We start from the raw sequence: 21,701 nt of genomic DNA, 5'->3' as shown, positions 1-21,701 counted from the left end.
AAATGAATGTAATATTTTTTCCTTTGATCGATGTATCAAAGAAAAATTTGGACGGAAAACTTCATCAATGCGCGTAGCGCATTGATGAAAAAGTTTTCCTTCCAAATTTTTCTTTGATACATCGATCAAAGGAAAAAAATATTACAACCATTTCTTATCATTTAATTTTTGATTTTAAATTAATAAAATGAAACTTTCTTTCACTTTTCTATTAAATTTACGCATCAAAAACATTGCGCACGAATTCATCACAACAACGTTAACGTTGCTGAAATTCAAAAGGGCTCAAACGAAGAAACGTTCTCAAATATTATCGTGTCATTGCCAACATTCTCTGAAATAATTTATAGTTCTTTAACAGAAAAAAACTTACCTGTTGTGTTATCCCAATGGGTATATTTTCCACGGTAAGTTATCTAAGTTCGTAAATGTCAGGGTAAGCTACTCAAATATCCTAACATGCAATTCTAACGTTAGGTCACAGGAATTTTGGATTTCATTTGCACATCTTTTCAACTGAATTTCAAACCGAACATATAAATAAGTATCACAACCTGTCAATGCTGTAAAGCCTGAAAGAGTCTGCTTCCGACTGTTTAAGATAAAAAAGAATTCCGTCCTCATTCCGGCAGTGTCGTTTTTCTCGATCATTCGTTTCCCAAGATTGAACAGGTTTTGCCTAACGGTTTTCCCTGCTTTTAGCGTAAAAAAAAAACATTTCTTCAGAATTCTGTTGTTCATACCAGATATCTCAGAGCCGAACATTTAACAAAAGTATGTCGATTTCTTTCCTTCTTTCCCAAAACTGTATTGTTGTTATGCAGACGATTTGATTTGTTTAGCAAAGGGGGATAATTCAAAACGAAACGAAAGTAGAAAATAAGTCAGGAACGTAACGGACAGGTTTCGAAATTCAGGAAAATATTTATTTATTTAATTAAAGGTATTTAATTATTCCTTCAAAAAGTAATCTGGAAGGGGGAATATACATGTAAAGACTGCCAAAGTAGTTCCGGCTGCTTAGTGCAAGCGAACTCTAGATTTTATTGATGGAGTTATCAAAACAATTTTTTATCCAATCAGAATCAAGTATTTTATAGAAATTAAATGATAAAAAATTTACTTCATATCGTATAAAATGGGTTGCCTACGTCACAATGACGCGCGTCAAAAACGTATCAATCCGCCTGACGTTATATTCAAATTTTGTACAAATTGAAGTCATTTTGTTAGAACAATCGGTTTTTTTTTTTACATCAAATTAATGAAAATTAAATTATAAGCAATGAATTTAATAGCTACCCATTTTATACGGTATAAACTGGGTTGGAACAGTTTACGCTTTTTTATAAACCGTGAAGCGTAAATGCCCCAACCCAGTTTATACCGTATAAAATGGGTAGCTATTAAATTCATTCCTTAAATAAACTTTAATCTATAACTTTATAGAAATATTGTGGATAAATTTACTTAAATTTATGGACTCAGAGATACTTTTATGAGTATTTTTGATTATTTAATTGCTAATTTTATATACTGAGGATCGGACTACCCTAAGAACAATACCTTTATATGCTTATTTTTACACAGGAGCACGTGCAAAAACAGTGTGAAATGCTAAAAATAGATTATTTTCAGACATTATTGTTTTACCCTAAATATGCGCTAAAAAAAGCCAAAAATGTCAAATCACATTCAAAATTAACAGGTTTTTAATTTATATGACTTGTATCTTTAAAATGAATGCACATTCTTTGTAATTCATCTCGCATTAACAATTATATTGGAGCACAATGTCAGTACATGTATCACCCCAATCTAACTAAAATTAGATGTTACATCCGCTCGCATACTTGCTACACTAACGTATGCGAGCGGATCAAACATCTAATTTTAATTAGATTGGTATCACCCCGTTTTTCTTGTCGTATTTTTAAACAATTTTTTAACAATTCCGACATGCATAACAGGTAATATCTTAAAAAATCTTTGTGTGAAACGTTGTTATTCATTTTTTTTTTAAAGAAATGATACACCTCTTTATTTTAACAAAGAAAAAAGTACACCTTTATGATATAATAAACGAGAAATATGACGTTTTCAATTATTTTCATACTCTTGTGTAATAAATATTGACCTTTCTGCACTAAAAAGGTAAGTAAGCACTGACAAACATCTGAATATACGAAAAACGAGTATTTCTCCTAGGCACCTGATCGCACGCACTTCTAATATTTTACTTTTTCCTTGTTTTTTTTTAATCTCCAAATTAATTCAGTATTGCTTAAAGGATTTTTTAAGATCAATCATCGTCTAATAGCCTGCTTTTTCATAAACAAATCTTTTAGTCTTTTATGTTTACATTTTGTTTTCCTCATACAATAAAATCACATATTTTTGTGTGGTCAAATTTTCGTGGTTTGATGAAAATCTCTTGGTTCGTGTGGATATGATTTCGTGGATCAAGAATCAATGCGTACTTATGTATGTAACATTTTACATTTCGTGGTGGATATAAATATGTGGGTCTCGTCATACCTCGAAAACAACGAAAAATAACCCTACACGAAAATTTGTGATTTCACAGTATTTACATTTTGTTGTCGGAAATACTTTTATTGATTTTAATGGTTTCAAGACAATGATTTTTTCATTATTGACATAATATTAATCTATAGCTATATACATGACAAAAAATGTTTAAAAAAGACTTACACGAATCTCTAAGGATAAGGTTTTTTCCAATAATTAATCTGGCTATATATCAATAACATATTTGTAAAATGCCTCTGCTAATTTGTGCTGCATTTATAATATGAAGAACCCAACACTTAAATTGATTTAAAAAATAAAAAGTATTTTAAAGTGTCAAAAGAATGTGTTTGAAATTAGAATAGCCCACTATATTTACCACTGACTGGCTTCATGCCAGGTAAAGTAAGTATAAATTGATTCATCATAACAGAGGAACCAAAACGTAGCGTTGCTTGTTTATGGATAAATGCAGAAATAAATTTCGGGGGCAAATGCAGTTTTTCACTTTTTCAATCTACAGCCGTCGGAAATATATCCAGCTGAAAAGAGGAAGTCTTTACATTTAATGTAGGTTTTATTTTAAATATGTTTGCATTTTATATGGTTTGCTTTGAAATTTTAAAGAAAAAATTCTTTAAAATTCAATTTTTTGGGGTCAAATTTCGTCTTTTGAACATCTAACGAAGCTTGCATGTTATTATGGCAATGTTGGATAAGCAGGGGGAAATTGTTTGGGTGTGATATAGGTTTTCGTCCCTATGACCTTTTCTGAGTAGCCAGAAATAAGTTTCGTCAATAAGAAATCTGTTTGGATTTAGTTAAGAAATTTTTTAGGACGAATTGTCCTAACATGTCCTCAAGAGATCTCAAATTGTGCGAGTAATACGTACATATGGCATAAATGAACCGTCCTTTATTCGCTTCGACCCTTTTTTATATTTAATATGTAACTGCATATGGATTATTTTTACGCATGTAATTTTTTTCCGAATTAATTTTTAAGATGTTCGAACAATTATATGTAATTCAACCAAACGTCCTGCTTGTTCATTCAATCGAATTGCAAATTCGTTTGAGTAAATTTCTGATTTGTCGGAGCAAATAATATTTTTTTTAAATGAAGGTTTCTTAAAGGTATTTTTCTCTGTTTGTTCTAGGATATGTGTAAACTCTTCAAATATTTTAAAATTTGAATCAACGTTCTCATTTCATTTCTAGACAAATGGTTGAATACTTGCAACAAAGTTGGCTACCACCCGGGATCGGGTCGGCAATTCTCATTCAAGTCGTAGGAAAACTTGCTTTACAGCGCGTCACTGAAGACAGAATAAGTGAATATTTTACCGACTTTTTACACAAGAAAAAACATGAAATATTTCACTTATACATCACAAAGCACTGCTGTTGCTGCCGAATATCATCCTCACCACAACGAAAGATGTTCATGTCAAGAGGACAATGGCGACAGCTTTATAGGATTGTTCCTAAAAAATGTGCATTCCAAGGTCCATGTTCCTGCAAATACGAACCCGTGAAAGATGTCAATATAAAGTCCTTAGACATTCAAACATTATTCGTATTATTACTAAATATCTGTGATCTCAATGATGAAGAAAAAAGAAACATTTCCGAATTGCAAAAATGTTTTCTCACATTACCTTCTTTGTTTGACGCGGAACAGAGTGAAGAGGATAAGGATGAAGATGACTATGAAGACAGTTTCTTCGCTTTGGTCGAACAAATTCTTCTTGATATTCCAATAGAAAATGGATCATGCGAATTGAAAGAAAACATTGAGTTTATAAAACAGAGATCAAGAGAATATTTTCGGAAATTTTTACCTGTCGTAAGGTTATATTCAGACAAAGAGAGAAGAACAGCAGAGCGGATAAATAATTTAATCAATATGACTCAGGAAAAATTAAAGGTATTTCATAATTATTTTTGATTGACCTAAATGATTTTAAGCCCCACCATAAATATGGTCCGGGTTGAAAGTGTTTTATGTCCGTCTTCTGTCCCCCGTTTGTCTCTTTGTCACACTTTGCTTTTTGTTCAGTCTCAAAGAAACTATTCCAGATATTTTATTCGAACGTAATACCGGTATGCTGATGTACATACATATTCGTTATAATTAGAAAAATCCAACAGAATCAATACTGTTTACCTTTAACTTCAAATGTGTGTTTGGCCTTTTTTCATAGACAGTTTTCAAGATATCCTTATAAACTTTATATGCTGATATATATAGATAGTTTTCAGTAGACCTAAATTAACAAGAGTTATTTCCCGTTGGTCGCCATATTGGGGGTCAACATGCTCATATTCCTTTATCAACATTTATAAAATTGACCTTTCTCTTAACTATTACTTCATATTTCTCTTATTTTTGTTTAAATAGCTTTAAAGTAACTTGTCCAAATATTTTTATAACATAAAATATATAGAACATATAATAAATAGAATATATCATGTTATTCACTGATACATTATTTGGCGGGAATTTATCAACAGGCTGTAATTTAACTGGACCTTAACAATGACCTTTGTCATTATTATTTATTGTGAATTAAACTCCTATATAAAAAAACTTTTTAATAAGGTATTTTCATCAAACTAGAATAACATTAATTTTTAAAAATATGTTAAGGTATTGAAAAATATGGTGATAGGCAGATCACGATTTATATTTTTCTCTGAAATACTAAACGTTAACATCACTTATAAGCATTAAAATAAATATTTTCCAGAGTTGTGGAACAGAAAGTGTAGAATGTTTGGAAGCTAACAAAGGAGATGATGTAAGAAATGAGGTTACTCTGAAATCAGATATTTCAGGTTAGTTATGTCTTGTATACGGTATATTCTTCAATGTGAAAATTGAAAATGGGAGATTTAACTGACAACATTTAATGATCTATATCATTATGATTGCAATTGTCGATTAACCTTCGTATTGTGAACACGTGGCCAAAGTGTTTAAACTCAAGATATGATTTAATTTTGGTATTTACTTTTAAATCGGCAGTTGCTGTAATAGTACTTGTAAAGTTGATTTGCTACTTGTTATTGAATGGAATAAAATAAATTTAATTACAGATTCCATAGTCGCAGTAAGAATGTTGGGAAACAAATACTGCTATAGTTTAAACAGTCAATAACTCATTTTACACTAAACAAAGACAGTTTCAAATTAATGTTTTTCTTTATGATTATCGGATCAGATTTATAGATACTGTAACAAAAGTATTTTAAGGGCAGATAATACAATCACATTTTTCTCATAAAAATAAAAAAAATAACTTGAGTCCTGTTATAATGAGTGAAATGAACACAGTTTCACAATAATGGAATTTAAAGTGGAAAAATATTTGTATAGATTATTGAGAATATCGCAGAAAGGTAGAATTTTGATCACCATAGAAGGTTTACAATATTTTAGGAAAATTTTTATTGCATCATTTGCAACAGAAATATCCATGAAATATATATCAATCCAAGTCTCCAGTTTTATGTTCGTATCATCTCTCCTTACTTTATTCTTACAATTAATCATTTCTGTATTTTCCTCTTAGATAATGCCACTGATGCTCCACATCACAGATACTACGTGACGGAAAGTTTTCCTCATTTCCATTATGTGTATAATTTGGTGAGGGATTGCGAATTTCGTCTGCGGAAAATTTTTGATAAATTTGATCAAATGATGACACCGGCAAACGAGCTTGTAATAAGAATAAGTTTTGCTGGAGATGTCTCCAAAGAAGATTTAAGAATGATATCCAAAAAGAGAAGTTAGTGGTTTTATCTTAATTGTATTCACAGTAAATGGTGTTTTCAACCATTACAAAAGAACGGTTTTCGGGCATTTCAAATTCATCGATTACCTACTTATATAGCTTAACTTGTAATAATAATTTAAAGTTCTTCTGCTTTTCTTAAGTTTCCTTAAAGCTTCCTTTTGTACTGAATACAATTTTATTCTGATTGTTAAAACAGGTTCAAAGAAACAGCATGGCAAACTTTGGGTTGCAGTACCTCTAATTTGCTTTGAACAGTCGAAAATTGAGGTAACATTCTCTTTATGATTCGATATTATATTCGTTATTGATGATTAAAGCTGAATAAATTTTGCAAATAAACAAGTATAAGTTTTGAATGAAAATTTTAAAACTATTATATCGATTTCCATATATTGTTGAATTGCCTCTCAAAATACTGTAGGGACTTTTGATATACTTTCGAGTTAATTTGCTTAATTGTTTGTATGTTGTACGTCTCTCTCGAGAATTTTTCACTCATATGAAGACACTCAATTGCCGGTGGAGAGCTGTAAATTTTGTCCTAAATGTGTACTCGGCACTCAGGGCTACTGAGCAGACAGCGATCTTTTTCGTTTAAGCACCTACTTCGACACGGGACCTCGGTTTATACGGTCACATCTGATGGAATGACCTCCGAATCCCACTTTGGGATTCGAACCCGCGACATAAGGATTAATTCCTAACTTCGCGACTCTAGAGCTCTAACCACTGCGCCACGCAGGCGACGAGTTAATTTGTAAAATGACATGAAAGAATAGGAGAGAACAAATATGATAAAAGGTGTTTTTAGGAATGAAAATCATCACAAATATTTTTGAAGTGTTGCTGTAGATTGTAGTGCCAATTTTTAAAAGGATAATGCATTTATGAGATACTATAAATGATATAATTATATGAACCAAATTCATATTTGGTCCCTAAATAAGACGATAATTAGCCAAACGAATTTCTACTTATTAAAGAAAATGTTTTCCGGTACAAGATTAAAAATTTCTATTTAATTTGTTCCCAGGAGCTCAAGGATGATGAAGCATGCCATAAGTTTTTAATAAAAGTTAAGCTAGGTAATGATGATACTGGAATTCTGCCTCCTTCGATAGTCGTGGTAGATCGAAACCGAGAAAAAATTCAGGAGGCATTATCATCGTGCTTAGAGGATCCCCTAATCCGTACGCTGGAGAAGTGGACGAGAGCAGTTGAGAGTGTGTCATCAAAGGCTGCTTCTAAACTTACTTTTGAGATGAAATCAGTGTTGAAACACATCCTTTCACTTACTCCACAAACAACCCTTTCCAAAAAGTCAAAATGTGTTACGGTTGTTCCACCCACCATCAAAGAATATCTTTACGGGTAACTTTTACTTTTAATAATACTATGAAAAAATTGGTCACTTTTTAATAACTATATTTTCCTAAGAATTTCTTATTTTGCAGTCGAACAGGAGTGAATTCATTTGGATTATGGAGAAATGGAGCTTTTAAAGTATTTGTTGCCCGTGGCACGGATAGAGACGAGCTTATTGATGAACTGAAAGAAAGGGAACCCGAGTTTTTTGAGAAATATAAACTAGAAATAGAAGCAAAGAAATTCGTGCAGAAAAAAACATTGAAACAGGGCGACGCTATACTGCGAAAGGATGGCGATAAAGTCTTCTCCGCAACCCTAGGTGGCTTGGTTCAAGAAGAAAACAATGATGATAATCTATATGGTCTTACATGTAACCACATATATACCGAGAAAAATCAACCGTCGTATGCAAATGTAAGTGATGAAGAGTCAGAAATTGGGAAATGTGTATATACAACTAGAGACAAATCTTGCGATTTTGCCGTGGTAAAAATTGAAGGAAATTCACGAAAAGAATGTGACATATCCTTTAGAAGAGACGATGGAAAGAGATCTAATGCTCTCGTTTACACTGATAACGATCTAGGAGATATTGGTGTGGTGTACAAAAGGGGTGCAGAAACAAATCTGACGAAAGGAAATATTGTCAGCTGGGAACATTGTGCAGTGGTTGATGACGAAAATAACGATAATATTTTTCTTATTGAAGGTGTAGACACTGCGTTTTCTGAACCGGGTGATAGTGGATCTGTTGTGTTTTCCAGAAGTCATACAGTGCAACAGAACAGTGTTGATGTTTTGGGAATGGTTTACGCCAGCAATTTTGAACTGAGGGAAGATGGGGCAGAAACGATCCGGAAGGATGAAACTGATACGCTATTTGCACATTCCGATGAAAAAGGTTTAGAATTAACGGAGCCAGAAGTAAAACCCGGAAAGTCAAAAACCGTTGAATCAGATCACAGTTATGAGAAAAACCCTGCAAATATTGACAACGAAGCATCAAACACAACAAAAGACCCTGAATTCTTCACCTGTTGTTTTCGAATGGACACTGCTTTTGGACTTCTTGAAGAAGAAGAAAACATTTCTGTCAAATTTGAAGACGTCAGTTCGTCTGACTCATCCTCTCATTCTCCAGACTCTGAAGATAGCGATGGAAAACAAGAAAAATAAGAGTCCTGGATCTCAGTTTCTTATCTCTCTCACTTTTCATGTAAATGTCACCGTGTGAAATTGTCTGCGTTTCTTATAATTTATTTTGGACTCTGAATGCTACATTTAATTTTGGTTTTAGTGTGAAATTTTATCATGTAAAATTATTTTATTTCAAAGTCTGCATTTCTACAAATATTTCTAATATGTGATTTCTAATTTTTTATTTAATTACTGAGTGACGCTTGTCGGACACCAAAAGAACAGAGTGTTTATGCGCAAGGAACATTTTAATCACTTTTTCAAACATCTTGTAATTATTTTATGTCATCAAAGCATTTCCTTAATTGTTCACTGTATCACTTTTTGTCAAAACTTGTCATTTTTAACTCATTGTTCATTTTCCCATAAATACGATTGTCAAATTTTACCTATCAGTTCGGAGGCCAGACGCATTACCGGCCACTTCCGTCTGAGTACTCGCATTCATTCTTTATTGTTAAAATTGTTGTCCATCGTTCAAACATTTAATAAATTCGGAAACCATATTCCTCGTTACTTTGGACTTTTATATGTGTCATCGAGGTGCGTCCTTGGAATACGGCTCTACTTCTTCCGGCCAACTCACTCCCCCTGCCAACATTCCCTCTTGCCCAATCAACGACACATCTTTTGGTCCCAAACTGAATGCAAATTAAATTCAACTAGATTTCAAATGCACGCTATTCAAGAGACCTCCCGACAGATCTCGGAACTACAATCGAAACTGAAAACAAGCGTCCAGGAAAACAGTTTGCAACGAAAAGTCGAAGAGCTGCAGATCGAGACAACTCGACGGATTCGATCAAATTATCAAAAAGGCTTCAGATCGGATAAAAGAATTAACTCGGGAAAATCTTCACCAAATAAATATTATTTAAGATCAAAAAGAAGAAGTAACTCATGTAAGATCACGAAATTCTGCTTTGGAATATACCAGGTCCAAGCATTCCAGATTATAGACGAACTACGTGAGAATAATCGTCGACATATTCGAACAATAAACCGTCAGACTGTAGAAATTTAAGCAGTACAACAAGATAATATGGATTCAGAACATGCAATAAAACAACATCGTGCGGTTATCGATAATTACGAAACGAACTCTATCCAAATTCTTGCAACAGACACCAAAGACGCCACCAACATTGACAGACGCTATTACCAGTGACCGATTCAATTCCAAACACAAGGACGAGGGAAGAGTCCTTGAAATACGGCTCTACTTCTTCCGGCCAACGACGCCACTCACTCCCCCTGTCCACATTCCCTCTTGCCCGATCAACGACACATGTTTTAGTCCCAAACTACACGATTACATAAACCTCGTTGAAAAAAATCCTAAACAAAAACTTTGGTGAAGGGATTACCTTACTAAATACTCAATAATATATGCGATTTTAATAAACAATTTAAAATTATAAAATTGTGGTTGCGACAAAAATTATATAATTTATATCGTTAAACATATAAACGTCAAAATGCTTAAACGTACCTCAGAAATAAGCACAGTTTAAGGAGATGGGCGAACATTGCGGGCAGAAGGCCTTTAGCCTTAGATATATAAAACATGTTCAATTTGTGAAGAAAGATCTCATTATTGAAAGGATCGAACCTCTATCAATAAAAATCCAGAGCATAATATCGGGTAATATTGTTTTCGAGACGAACACGCTCACCACTGACTACACAAATCTACGTGTATATTGCCACTATGATGAATAGTGGCAATTAAATCATATTAGTGACGTAACCAATGTGGCACAGGGCGTAGAACGGCGTCAGCCCTGAAGTCGCGGAGAAAGGAGTTGATTCTTACGTCGCGAGCTCAAATCCATTGCAGGACACGGAGACCAAATGAGATCAAATAAATCGAGTTCCTATGTCGCAGAAAGTGTTGGCACGAAAAAAATCCTAACTGCTCAGTGTATTCATATGAAGTAGAATTTATGCAAAATCATGCGTGAAAAGAAGAAAACACTTGCTGTGGCCTCTCAACTCGACATTTAGATATATCGACGACGTATGGTCAATTAACATTGGTAATTTCCATTACTACATCGATACGATATATCCTGGCAAGTTTGAGATAAAAGATACTACAGAGTATGACACATGTGTTTCATATTTGGATATTTTACTTGAAAAAGATGTTAATGGTAATCTAACAACCAAGCTTTATGATAAACGTGATGACTTTAACTTTTCTATCGTCAACTTCCCTTACTTATGCAGCAATATATCTTCATCACATGCATACGGAGTGTATATATCTCAGTTGATTCGATACGCAAGAGCATACTCTACGTATGAACAATTTCTTAAACGATGTAAATTATTGACAAGCACGTTGATGAAACAAGAATATCGGCAGTCTCGTTTAAACTCATCATTTTGTAAGTTCTATGGTCGATACAATGACCTTATCAGCAAATACAATTTATCATTGAGTTAAATGTTGACTTACGTTTTTCATACTTATGGTTAGTCCATTATTAATACACAGAATTGTCAACGATTTTTTTTCCATTATTTCCTGATCATGAGAGTGAGCACATGGTGGGTAGGACCGGTCAGCATGGGATGCTCACACCTTCATGGCACCTGATCCCACCTCTGATGTTTCGGGGGTCCGTGTTTGCTCTGCTCCTATTTGCATTGATTTATGGACTTTGATATTGAATACTGATACGTATCTTTTTCTGAATACCAAGTATAAATGCATAGCCCTCAAATTTTAAGTGGTGGTGTCTCAATATGAGTGATCTCCAGTCGAGATGGACGTTAAACAACAAAGAAAATTAGCCAAAACATCAACCCAAATAATCATTATATATGTACATTTAAATACTAATAATGACCCTTCATTAAATTCATTTTGTTGGGATAAATATCGAAGTACTTTTAAATAAGATTATTAACGTTAAATTAATCTTTTTATTAACATGGATGACTGCATGAGTTCTCCTCCGTTGTGTATTGTGTTGTACCACACTTGGTCTCGATGACCCCCTGAGAACGGAGCATTAAGATTAGTAGTTGTACACGATCGATACCACCACCCGGAGCCACACTGGGAAGAGCATTTAGCAGCATTGTCGTGATCAAATGTATAAAATCCCTCGCCTACCACATTATGGTCTCGGAATTCATCGTGTGCTGTAAAAAATATTTACTTGATGATTACTATAGTATTTCAATATATGTATGCCCTTTTTAATTTGCAAGTGGACCCAATAAGAGTTGTTAAAAACATTTGAAATTTAATGTTCTATGAAAAATAACATTTATTTCAATCAATGTCCGAATACTTTTTTTCGAGTAATATTAGCCAATATAGTCCAAATTTAAGATTATTTATCCAGAGAAAAAAGTTTGACAGGCATTTAAAATGAAGTGTGGCAATGATTTAATTGCAAAAGTTAGAACCTCAAATGCTTTATGGAAGGGGGAATGAAATTATATTATAAGATGTGTTTGTGAAACACTATGCGCCCGGCGGCAACAAAGTTCGAAAAAGCTTTTTATATCATATAGGTCACTGTCAAGGTCACAAGATCATTGACCTTGATCCCATAAGAAAGAAGTTGATTTGTGGAGTATGCATACCAAATCTGAAGTCTCTATCTTTCATGTTTGAGAAGTTATGGTGAAGGTTCAAAAAAGCTATTTTTAGCAGATATGTCACAGTCAAGGTCACAAGGTCATTAACCTTGATGTCATTTGAAAGAGCTAAATGAGGGAAGTAAGCATACCAAATATGAAGCCCGTCTTTCATGGTTCAAAAGTTGGGCCGAAGGTTAAAGTTTTAAGACAAAAAAACTATTTTTAACAAAAAGGTCACAGTCAAGGACACAAGGTCAGTGACCTATATATCATTAGAAAGATCTTATTCTCTATTAGTAGAGTATGCATACTAATTACGAAGTCTCTATCTTTGATGGTTCAAAAGTTACGGCGAAGGTTTTTAAAAAAAACCCTTTTTTAGTATATAGGTCCCAGTCAAGGTCACAAGGTCATTGACCTTGATGTCTTGTGAAAGAGCTTCATTAGTGGAGAGTGCACACCAAATATGAAGTCACTATCTTTCATGGTTCAAAAATTATGGCGAAAGTTAAAGTTTGCATACAAACAGACAAACAGATAAACAGACAAAGACAGACAGACAGACAGACAGGACAAAAACAATATACGCCTCGGATCTATCGATCCGGGTGCATAAAAATACAGATCAAAGACATTAATAGCTGGAGTATTCATCAAAACAATGTGTGAATTTTCAACATTTTTGAATGTCTGCGCTTAATAATGCAGTATATTCTTATGACTAACTTTGATCCGCTTTGTGACCCGCCCCTATTCCACGAAGAAACTATTTGAATAATTATCAATCTCCCTAAGGATTCCTTTATAGAAATATAACAAATCATGTCTTGGATGTTCGCAAGGAGAAATTTTCAAGAATGCTCCTAAATATTTTTTGTCTTTGAATAAGTTTAAAAGGATGCATCTTTATAAGGCTTGGCTTTATTTGAGATAAAGATTTCTGAAGATATTTTCCTATTTTATATGTAAAACTTGATTCCTTTTGTCGTCCCCGTCCTACCCCCCGTAAACTTGAATCTTTACTACCTGAGGTTCTAACTGTATCAATATGATAATTTAAAGCTTAGCTGTTATATTCTCTTTATAAGGAGAAGGGTTTTTGAGAAAAAATATTTTCAATATATTTCTTTCTGAGACTGTAGCTCCTCTTGCAGCACCGCCCTACCCTTGGAGCATAATATGAAGAAAGTTGAATGAACAGTATATAATAAATTCATGATTAAGTTCCATTTTTCTGGAGCATTAGTTCTTAAGAAGATTTCTGGAATGTGCCACCAAACTTAACGAATATTTAACCCGCTCTTTGAAATAGGGAATGCCATTTCTATATATTTACATTTGCAAATGTTTTCCTTTACATAACACTACTGAAGGCAAGCGTTTTTATAACTGTGTAAATACAGGTTTGGGTCAAAAGGTCATAGATGTGCGTTTGGATAAACGTTCCACGTAATTTCTCTGTGACGTCATAAAGGGTCGACGCGCGTTTAGTGGATTACAAACATGCCGTTGGGTTTGAAAAATTAACGCATTTCACACGTTAAAAGTAACAATCAGGCAAATATAAAGTATGAATAAGTCACAAATGTAAATATAAGTAATAAGGTATCATTTTTTGAGTTTTATTGAGATGTAAAACGGGTTGACACATGATCAAATCTTCCATAAAGCCCTTCGGGCTTTATGGGATTTGATCACGTGACCAACCCGTTTTACATCTCAATAAAACTCAAAAAATGATACCTTATTTCTTAACAAAACAAACTTAAACTTCTTTCTCCCAAGAATGCTTTGAGGCAGTCTAGTAAAATTTACCCCCGTTTTTCTGGAGAAGAAAGTCAAAAGACAACGCACGACAGACATACAGGCAGAGAAACAAAAGTAAAACATTTTTTTGACTAGAAAAGCTCTCTTGAGCCTTCGGCTTAACCAACATTAAGCTAAAATAGAAATGTGTAAAGTATGTAAATTGATTAAAAGAAAATGATATCTTAATTGGAGTTCTAGCAATTTTCAATCCTAGTTCCTGTCTTAAGCTTTTAAAGAACATTGATATTTCTTCAAGACCAAACTTACTGACGTTTCCTGAAAATGTTCCTAACGACAGCCGATAATCGTCTGCCTCATTTGAGATTGAGAAGGATGAATACTGCGCATTATACACGTGACCATCGGTCTTCTTCATCATTATATTTAGAGAACTGTTGTACAGCATGGTCATTTGATGAATCAGGTCGTTTCCTATGGATGCAAGAAATTGTTTCAAATTTGTCTTTCTCTCTTTTGATCAGTTCGGAAAATAGTTTTCCTAAAAGATGCTGAAGACTCATTGCTCCAGTGTTATGGTACAGTTCAACAACGCTTTTAATTCTAACTAAAATTTACTATTGTTAACTATATCAGTATAATTATAAAGTACTTCTTCATCAGTAAAAATGATGTAGAAGAAAGGGTATTTGAATAGGAATAAATAAGAGTTATTTTTACTGATTTATAAGAATAATAAAGGCTAGTTTCAAAGTAAATAGTCAGGGAATTAAAGGAAATTTAGTATCCTGTTAAACCAAAATATTATAGTATCAAATTTTCACAGAACATGTAATTTGCTATAATAAATATTGATTATAACTTTTTATTATACACCTAGTAAGAAATACAGGTTTTTTGCATATGCGATATGGCTGACGTAACAATAGTCGTATCAGCCCTGCAGGGCTGATATGGATTTGCGGGGCTGATAACCAATATCAGCCCCCAAATCCATATCAGCCTTGCAGGGCTGATATGGCTATTGTGACGTCAATATCACACCCTTGGTAAATAAAACCACAAAAACAGTACTTGTGATAATACAAAATTTTGGTGGGTTCATATTCTCTTAATTTTAACTTTTTGAAAATAAAGTTAATCTTAATCTACAAATACATGTAATAGATTATTTTCAAATTAGGATCGAGTGCATTGAAATAGAAGTAGAAACAAACCCAAATCGTATGAGACAATAGACCATGTACATGTATGTAAGAAGTCCATGCATGATTATTTACTTTTTTTTCTTTTCAACTTAGGCTGTATTTTGTTACTAAGTATATAATACCCTTTTCCACATCACATCCTGTATCAGCCCTCGACCAATATCAGCCCTCAGCCCTCTGGTTGATATTGGTGTCTCGGGCTGATACAGGATGTGATATGGAAAAGGGTATGTAATATTATCTATATAAAATAATATCGAATATTTAATATAGCAAATTACATGTTCTGTGAAATTTTGAGTGTTATTTTGTTTTTCAACCTAGTAGATACATGTATAAGATAACCTCGAAATTTGAAAATAATTATCGATTTTTCTACTACAGCAAACAACATGCTGTGTGATTTTTTTAAAAAAAATATTTTTAAAAACAATTTCTGACGACTAAATAAAAATTGAACTTCGCTATTTGAAAGATTACCCAGCCAATAGTTTCCATGCACATCTCCAAACCCTTTCTTGTATTTATCCCATGTTACGTTGAAATCCACGGGAGGGTTGTCCCTAGACCTAAGCTGAATAACCTGTGGAAATCAATAGACATTCACATCTATTTAAATGGATGTAAACTCCTGTTTTCAGGCTCACAAAAGTTTGCAATGATTTTTTTTTCAAATATCAATTTCCTTCACGATATTTATCTTGCAAATCATATCTGCAAAACTCTCAAAGCACTAAGATTCCACTTTACTACAACCTCTAGATATTCTTCATTCAAAGTATTGTATATCTCATCAGAAGTGATGATCTTGTAGTTATACTACTTATGTTACTTGTAAACGTTATTCAAAAGTTAATAAATATTGATATTAACACTTTAACTTTTAAATGACGTCATTTACCGTCCAGCCTCCTCCTTGTATATCCATATTACACTTCACTTGAACAGGCTTATTGAAGTCCTTGGAAGGGTATATCTTGTATACACCAGTTTTTCTTTGACCGTTTTTATAGATATCTAAACAATCAACTGGAACTGGAACGCGTCCACCTTTTAAAGAGAAAAAATAAAATAAAATATTATTTGAACATTGGAAATTTTCTATTATCGTGCATTTTTCAATTTATCCATTGAAAAATAAATATGAAGTCATATTTTAAATTCAAATTGATTTTTTTTTTGCATAAATCAAGTAAACAAAAACATGCTACTGTCTGTATTAGTAAACATGGAATTTTTAGATAAAATTGTATTATATTTTATTAATGAAATTATTGAAAAAAATTATAAATTACTGAAATAAAAACACTATAAATGAATAATTTCCTGGATGCATATTTGCCTCAATTCCTTTTCATGAACTATTTATCAGACGGAGGAAATTTGATAAAAAGGACCAAACCATTTAAATGGATGAAAACTGCAAATAAAGAATTTTGTTTCAACACACAATTCTGCCTTCAAAACAATAGAATCGTATTAAAAAATGACGTAAAAAAATAATGTTTAAGAACTACTATTTCTTTTTATATTTTATCAATCGTAGATTCAATAGTCTACTTCCATTTAGAGTTGACTTCTCTCTTTATCCAAAAAGGTTCTATTGATGAATTTACATGAAGAAAAAATTATTGGACAAGGAAAGATAAATAATTCAAAATTGTAAAATACAATAAAAGTAAAAAAGAAAATGTCTTTTATACGGTTTTATTTGGAAAATAGAATAAGGATACGACAATAGTCGAAAACCTATTTATATAAATTAAAAATCTGCAATCTATAAATCTAAGGTAAGTTTAAAATACTAAATGTTCGTAGAGGACCAGTTTTCGTAGATTTCGTAGGCCAACCTTATTCACGAATTTTCATCCTCACAAATAAATACATTTAATAGGTCAACATATTTATTAATTTTATTCATTGTAAATACGAGTAACCCATATAATTACGTTCCACGAATGAAAAAAAGTTTGCTTATTCACGAACATTGACCTCCCCCCCCACGAAATAAAATGATTGTACAATAACGTACAGTTGTGATTGCAGAGGTCGCTTCCACAACACATGGAACAAGCATGTACAAATCGTTTTCTACCAAATAAACTTCCAGGATTATATGCATTGCAAATCTGAAAAAATGAGCTACATAAAAATTCTAACTTGTACATGTACATACATTTCAGAACAGGACAGGAAAATTAATTCAGTTAAATAATATTAATGAAATTTTTATTCCATCATAACAATGGGATTACGGTGAATAGCCTTGCACCTTTAATCTTTCTGAGAAAAGATATCATTAGTCATTGGAATTATTTTTAATTTTTAATTCTTTAAACTTTGAACACCAATTAGTATTCCCCAAATTTGTTAAATTGCTATGAAAATGCATATTGCACAGAGGACTATGTATTTCTAAAGTAGTTTTGATTTTTAAAGAATGGAAACAATTTAAATTGTACATTTATATACAGAAAGACCGAAACAGATTTCCAAATTCACATTTTTACAGCAACTTCATTAATTAAAGGATTTCTGCCTTGTTAGAGAGAGTGGTGCTAAATTTAAATTATTAAAATTAAAATAATTTAAAGCTTTTACATACAAGTTTTATCGAATGATTAAATAGAAATACGTACTTGTCTTTGAAGACACGAGGAAGAGAAAAAACGTTCCCCAAATTCGTGAATTTCGTGGAGGTGACACACCTATATTTTATAAAAAGTATAACAAATCCAGAAAAACAAAATACTAAGTAGTACTAATTTTGCAATCTAACTGTATCTGTATCAATGCTATATATACTTTTATTAATCTTTTTCAAAAAGACTTGTCAGATTTATTTTTTTATGAACTGTTATTTACATAATTAATCATGTTTGTATTTCATTAATGTATTAATTACAAAATAAAATATGTTCAAATCAAATCAAATGTTTGTATTACATAACTACCCATGTTTGTATAATATAAATAATATAAGATATATTAATTAATACTACAAAAGGTCATACTCAAAATCAATTAAGATGTATGCCTTATATTCATATGTAATTACTGCATTATTTAAATATTTGTTTTGGTTAATTACCTCATCTTCGTTGCAAACTCTTATTGTTCTACACAATGAAGGGTCTGTAGTTTGTTGACAACTAAAACATATTGGACCTCTGGTTACAGGGTAGTCTATGATTAAATAAAAAGATACACTGTTACTTTCTTTCTGAAAAAAACAAGATGACAACCTTGTCATCTCCCTAGAGAATGAAATGCCTTCATTTCTCTTGGAGAGAAGTTAAGGTACAGTGGTATTTGTTTTGACTGAAACACTTACCCAAAGATTTACAACCATGACTATTGCAAGCATTTCCGTCACAGCACTCAATACACTGTTTTATTTCGGTATTCGACGTAATATCAAGAGGACTGCTACCAACGTTGGTTAAATTACAATACTGAAACAATGATCTAGTTATAAAAAGGTGGAACATCAATTGAAAATGTTGACATAAAATGTAATACTTTGGAATCATTTTGAGTTTTTTATGGAAAGAATATTATCATGTTTTTAATATTTACGAACTTTACACTTGTTGTTCTTGAGATTTTTTTCTGTATATGTACTCCTTTGCGCTTCCTTGATGCAGAGACCATTCTTTGGTTAAATACCAGATGTTACTCTTTGTTCTATGTCATAATTTCAAATGAAAATACTAGTACTTATTACAAGGGAAGAGAATTCAATAATTTACAATCTCTGAATTATCTTTCTTTAGAAGGCCAAAACTGATCATTCGGGTTTTCTTGCTAAATAAGAGACTGTTAAACTCAAATATCTAGAATCAAATACATTAAGATGGACTCTTAAAATTTTTTAACAGAAATCCTTCTAGCAGAGCCGTTTTAGTTTTCAGTGTTAAATCAACATTATACAATAATTAAAAGAAATTTACTTACACTCAATGTATGGCAACCGACATTGTACAATGTTTCACCATTGTAATTCGTAAACTTTTCTGTATAGCAAACCTGCAAAAAAACTCATACAAGGTATTTGCATATACCACTGAAAATTTTGCGCTTTAATTTTTTTTGTTTGGAAAAACAGTTTATTATGCGTTCTCTAAAATATTAAATCTTTTATTTTTCTTTTCAATTTCAATTGCAAGCAAAAGTATCTCTGAATTTTTTTGATACTCTGTATTGTATAGTCACTGACCAAGACAAAAAAGTGATACCGGGGTAATTAAAAAACATTAAAAAACATTACAACAACAAAAATACGATATAAACCATGAAATTATCTTTATTTATTGAACATTATTTTTTTTTTTTATTCTAAAGAACTCTCTTGCTAGTATTTAAATTCACTTTTTAAGCGGTTTTAAAAAGATTATATTTAAAATCTTTTGAATATGTAACTGTGTTAAACAAGCATTTCATACCTGTCCTTCCTCACATTTCTGAATATTGTGACAATGTCGAGGGGAGATCACTGAGGAACAACTTAAACAGAACAACGGTTCGGCAGCTGGAGTGAATAGCAATTATGAAACCAGTGTAATTTGTTTTCAAATTTAGAGTTAAAATTGTACATAGATGCAATCAAATCTTTTGAAAATCTTTATTAGAATACCATCATTTATAATACTTTTTTTCCATATTCGTGTAAAATCGAAACCTTTACCTCTTACATCTAATATTAAAGTCAACAACGTTGATAAAACGACGAATACTGCAAGAAAAAAACCCAACAACAATAACTAAAGAAAATTGTCGTAATATTTGTTTTTATATCAGATCTTTTTATAATGGGAGAAACAAAAATATAGATGATTTGCCAAATCGGATAATGATGCAATGTTTCAGAATCCTAACTCTCTGTTACGTTTTTTACGTCAGCCTTCAAAAAAAAAATAAATTTCAAGCCGTATCACTTTTTGGTACTTCAATAAATTTCATTTTCTAAAAGTCCTTACATTATAAACCTCAATTTTCAATTGTAACTATACCCTGAGAAAGTACATTTCAAATTCTTCCAATGCAGATGTTTGCATTTCTTTTGCAGCATCATTCATACATTATTAATTACTCATACATTAACTTGATAAATACGTGTATAAAATACATAATAATAATATACATTAGAATTAAAATACCAACCTGGAGAAAATAATGTCATTGTAGAAATTATCTATTAAGATATTATCTAGTAAGTAATGTAGCGGGTCTTATCAATGATACACAACTCAGATAAGCAGATAAAAACAGGAACACTACAAGCACCACCGGTAAACAAAGACAGAAATTCATGATGTACCGAATCTTTGGATGACATGTTGATGAAAGTAGCATTATCAAAAATGAATTATTATTGAATTTAAAAAAAAATTTCAGTCATTAGTTTTTTTTCAAATTGCTCCTTGCAAATAATTGAAATATGACACAAATTAATTTTTTTAAATATCATTGTGTTCACTATTTGTTTTGTTTGAGCTTTTGTTTGTTTTTATATATGTAGTTCATTTGAAGCAGAAATGCAGAGCTACAGCTTTGATATAACACTTATTTTTACATACGTTTACTAAATGAATGCTTTCACTACAACTGTAAGGTAATTTTATTTGACATAAGCACGGGTACTTGTTATAGATATTGTATTTGAAAATTCATTAATTTTTCCGGGATTCGAGAAGCCAAAATCAATGAAATATAATATTTTTACTACTTTATTTTTTTTTCAAAGCTCAAGTGATATTATGATACATCCTCCTATTTTGCAAATATGATTTATTTATTTTTTGCAGAGATTTTCTTAGCAAAGTCTATCTTATAACACCACGAAATTAAAATAATAAGTTAATTTATAATAGATATTAACTGAAGTGAATTTCTTCTAACTTTCTAAAAAAAATTAAAATGTAATAGTTTTCCCCATACACTGTACAGTATATCTTATTTTTTTTCTTATTTTCTACTCGTACGTTTGACGAAGTGTTTAATAGAAACAAAAATACGCAAGCCATACATAAAATATTCATTTGAAACTTCAAAAAAGCATAATTTTTAAGTGCTTTATTTCTTTTTAAAAAATCATTCATACAAAAAATACATACAAAAGAAACAAAATTTTGTCCAAAACTCTACAAAGATTTCAAAAGATTGAAGTTTCTTTACAAATTATCTCATTTGATATCAAGTTTGTTTTCAAAATCAACTC

At 31.7% G+C, this 21,701-nt stretch overlaps 2 protein-coding genes across 2 annotated transcripts; one reads left to right on the top strand and one right to left on the bottom strand.

Moving 5' to 3' along the window:
- The first annotated feature begins 3,782 nt into the window (after positions 1 to 3,782).
- On the top strand, positions 3,783 to 8,927 carry LOC134246199 (uncharacterized). The gene is made up of 6 exons (XM_062728522.1): positions 3,783 to 4,462; positions 5,286 to 5,373; positions 6,111 to 6,329; positions 6,535 to 6,605; positions 7,372 to 7,709; positions 7,793 to 8,927. Exons 1-6 carry the CDS (start codon positions 3,974 to 3,976, stop codon positions 8,880 to 8,882), a joined length of 2,295 nt encoding a protein of 764 aa, XP_062584506.1. The 5' UTR covers positions 3,783 to 3,973; the 3' UTR covers positions 8,883 to 8,927.
- Positions 8,928 to 11,743: 2,816 nt separating this feature from the next.
- On the bottom strand, positions 11,744 to 20,668 carry LOC134246197 (uncharacterized). The gene is made up of 12 exons (XM_062728521.1): positions 20,645 to 20,668; positions 20,169 to 20,216; positions 19,927 to 20,012; positions 19,439 to 19,510; positions 18,816 to 18,936; positions 18,573 to 18,667; positions 18,121 to 18,189; positions 17,514 to 17,610; positions 16,383 to 16,531; positions 15,962 to 16,064; positions 14,583 to 14,747; positions 11,744 to 12,059 (listed from the first exon to the last, which is right to left on the bottom strand). The coding sequence occupies exons 1-12, from the start codon at positions 20,661 to 20,663 to the stop codon at positions 11,824 to 11,826; spliced, it is 1,260 nt and encodes a 419-aa protein (XP_062584505.1). The 5' UTR covers positions 20,664 to 20,668; the 3' UTR covers positions 11,744 to 11,823.
- Positions 20,669 to 21,701: the final 1,033 nt, after the last annotated feature.

The sequence above is a fragment of the Saccostrea cucullata genome, unplaced genomic scaffold, assembly GCF_032062105.1.
Source record: "Saccostrea cucullata isolate Sc308-1 unplaced genomic scaffold, CSIRO_AGI_Scuc_v1 ctg205, whole genome shotgun sequence".
Classification (NCBI taxonomy): domain Eukaryota; kingdom Metazoa; phylum Mollusca; class Bivalvia; order Ostreida; family Ostreidae; genus Saccostrea; species Saccostrea cuccullata.
The sequence above is the reverse complement of the archived record's forward strand: the minus strand, read 5'-3'. Positions and strand labels throughout refer to the sequence as shown.

Excerpts from the sequence above, each read along its gene's own strand:
- LOC134246197 (XM_062728521.1), bottom strand. Across the intron at positions 18,668-18,815 it reads TCATGGTTGTAAATCTTTGG|ACTACCCTGTAACCAGAGGT; the intron begins GTAAGTGTTTCA and ends ATTTAATCATAG. Across the intron at positions 17,611-18,120 it reads CCTCGTGTCTTCAAAGACAA|ATTTGCAATGCATATAATCC; the intron begins GTACGTATTTCT and ends TCATTTTTTCAG.
- LOC134246199 (XM_062728522.1), top strand. The coding sequence starts at position 3,974 with ATGTTCATGTCAAGAGGACAATGGCGACAGCTTTATAGGATTGTTCCT. Across the intron at positions 4,463-5,285 it reads TGACTCAGGAAAAATTAAAG|AGTTGTGGAACAGAAAGTGT; the intron begins GTATTTCATAAT and ends AATATTTTCCAG. Across the intron at positions 5,374-6,110 it reads TCTGAAATCAGATATTTCAG|ATAATGCCACTGATGCTCCA; the intron begins GTTAGTTATGTC and ends TTTTCCTCTTAG.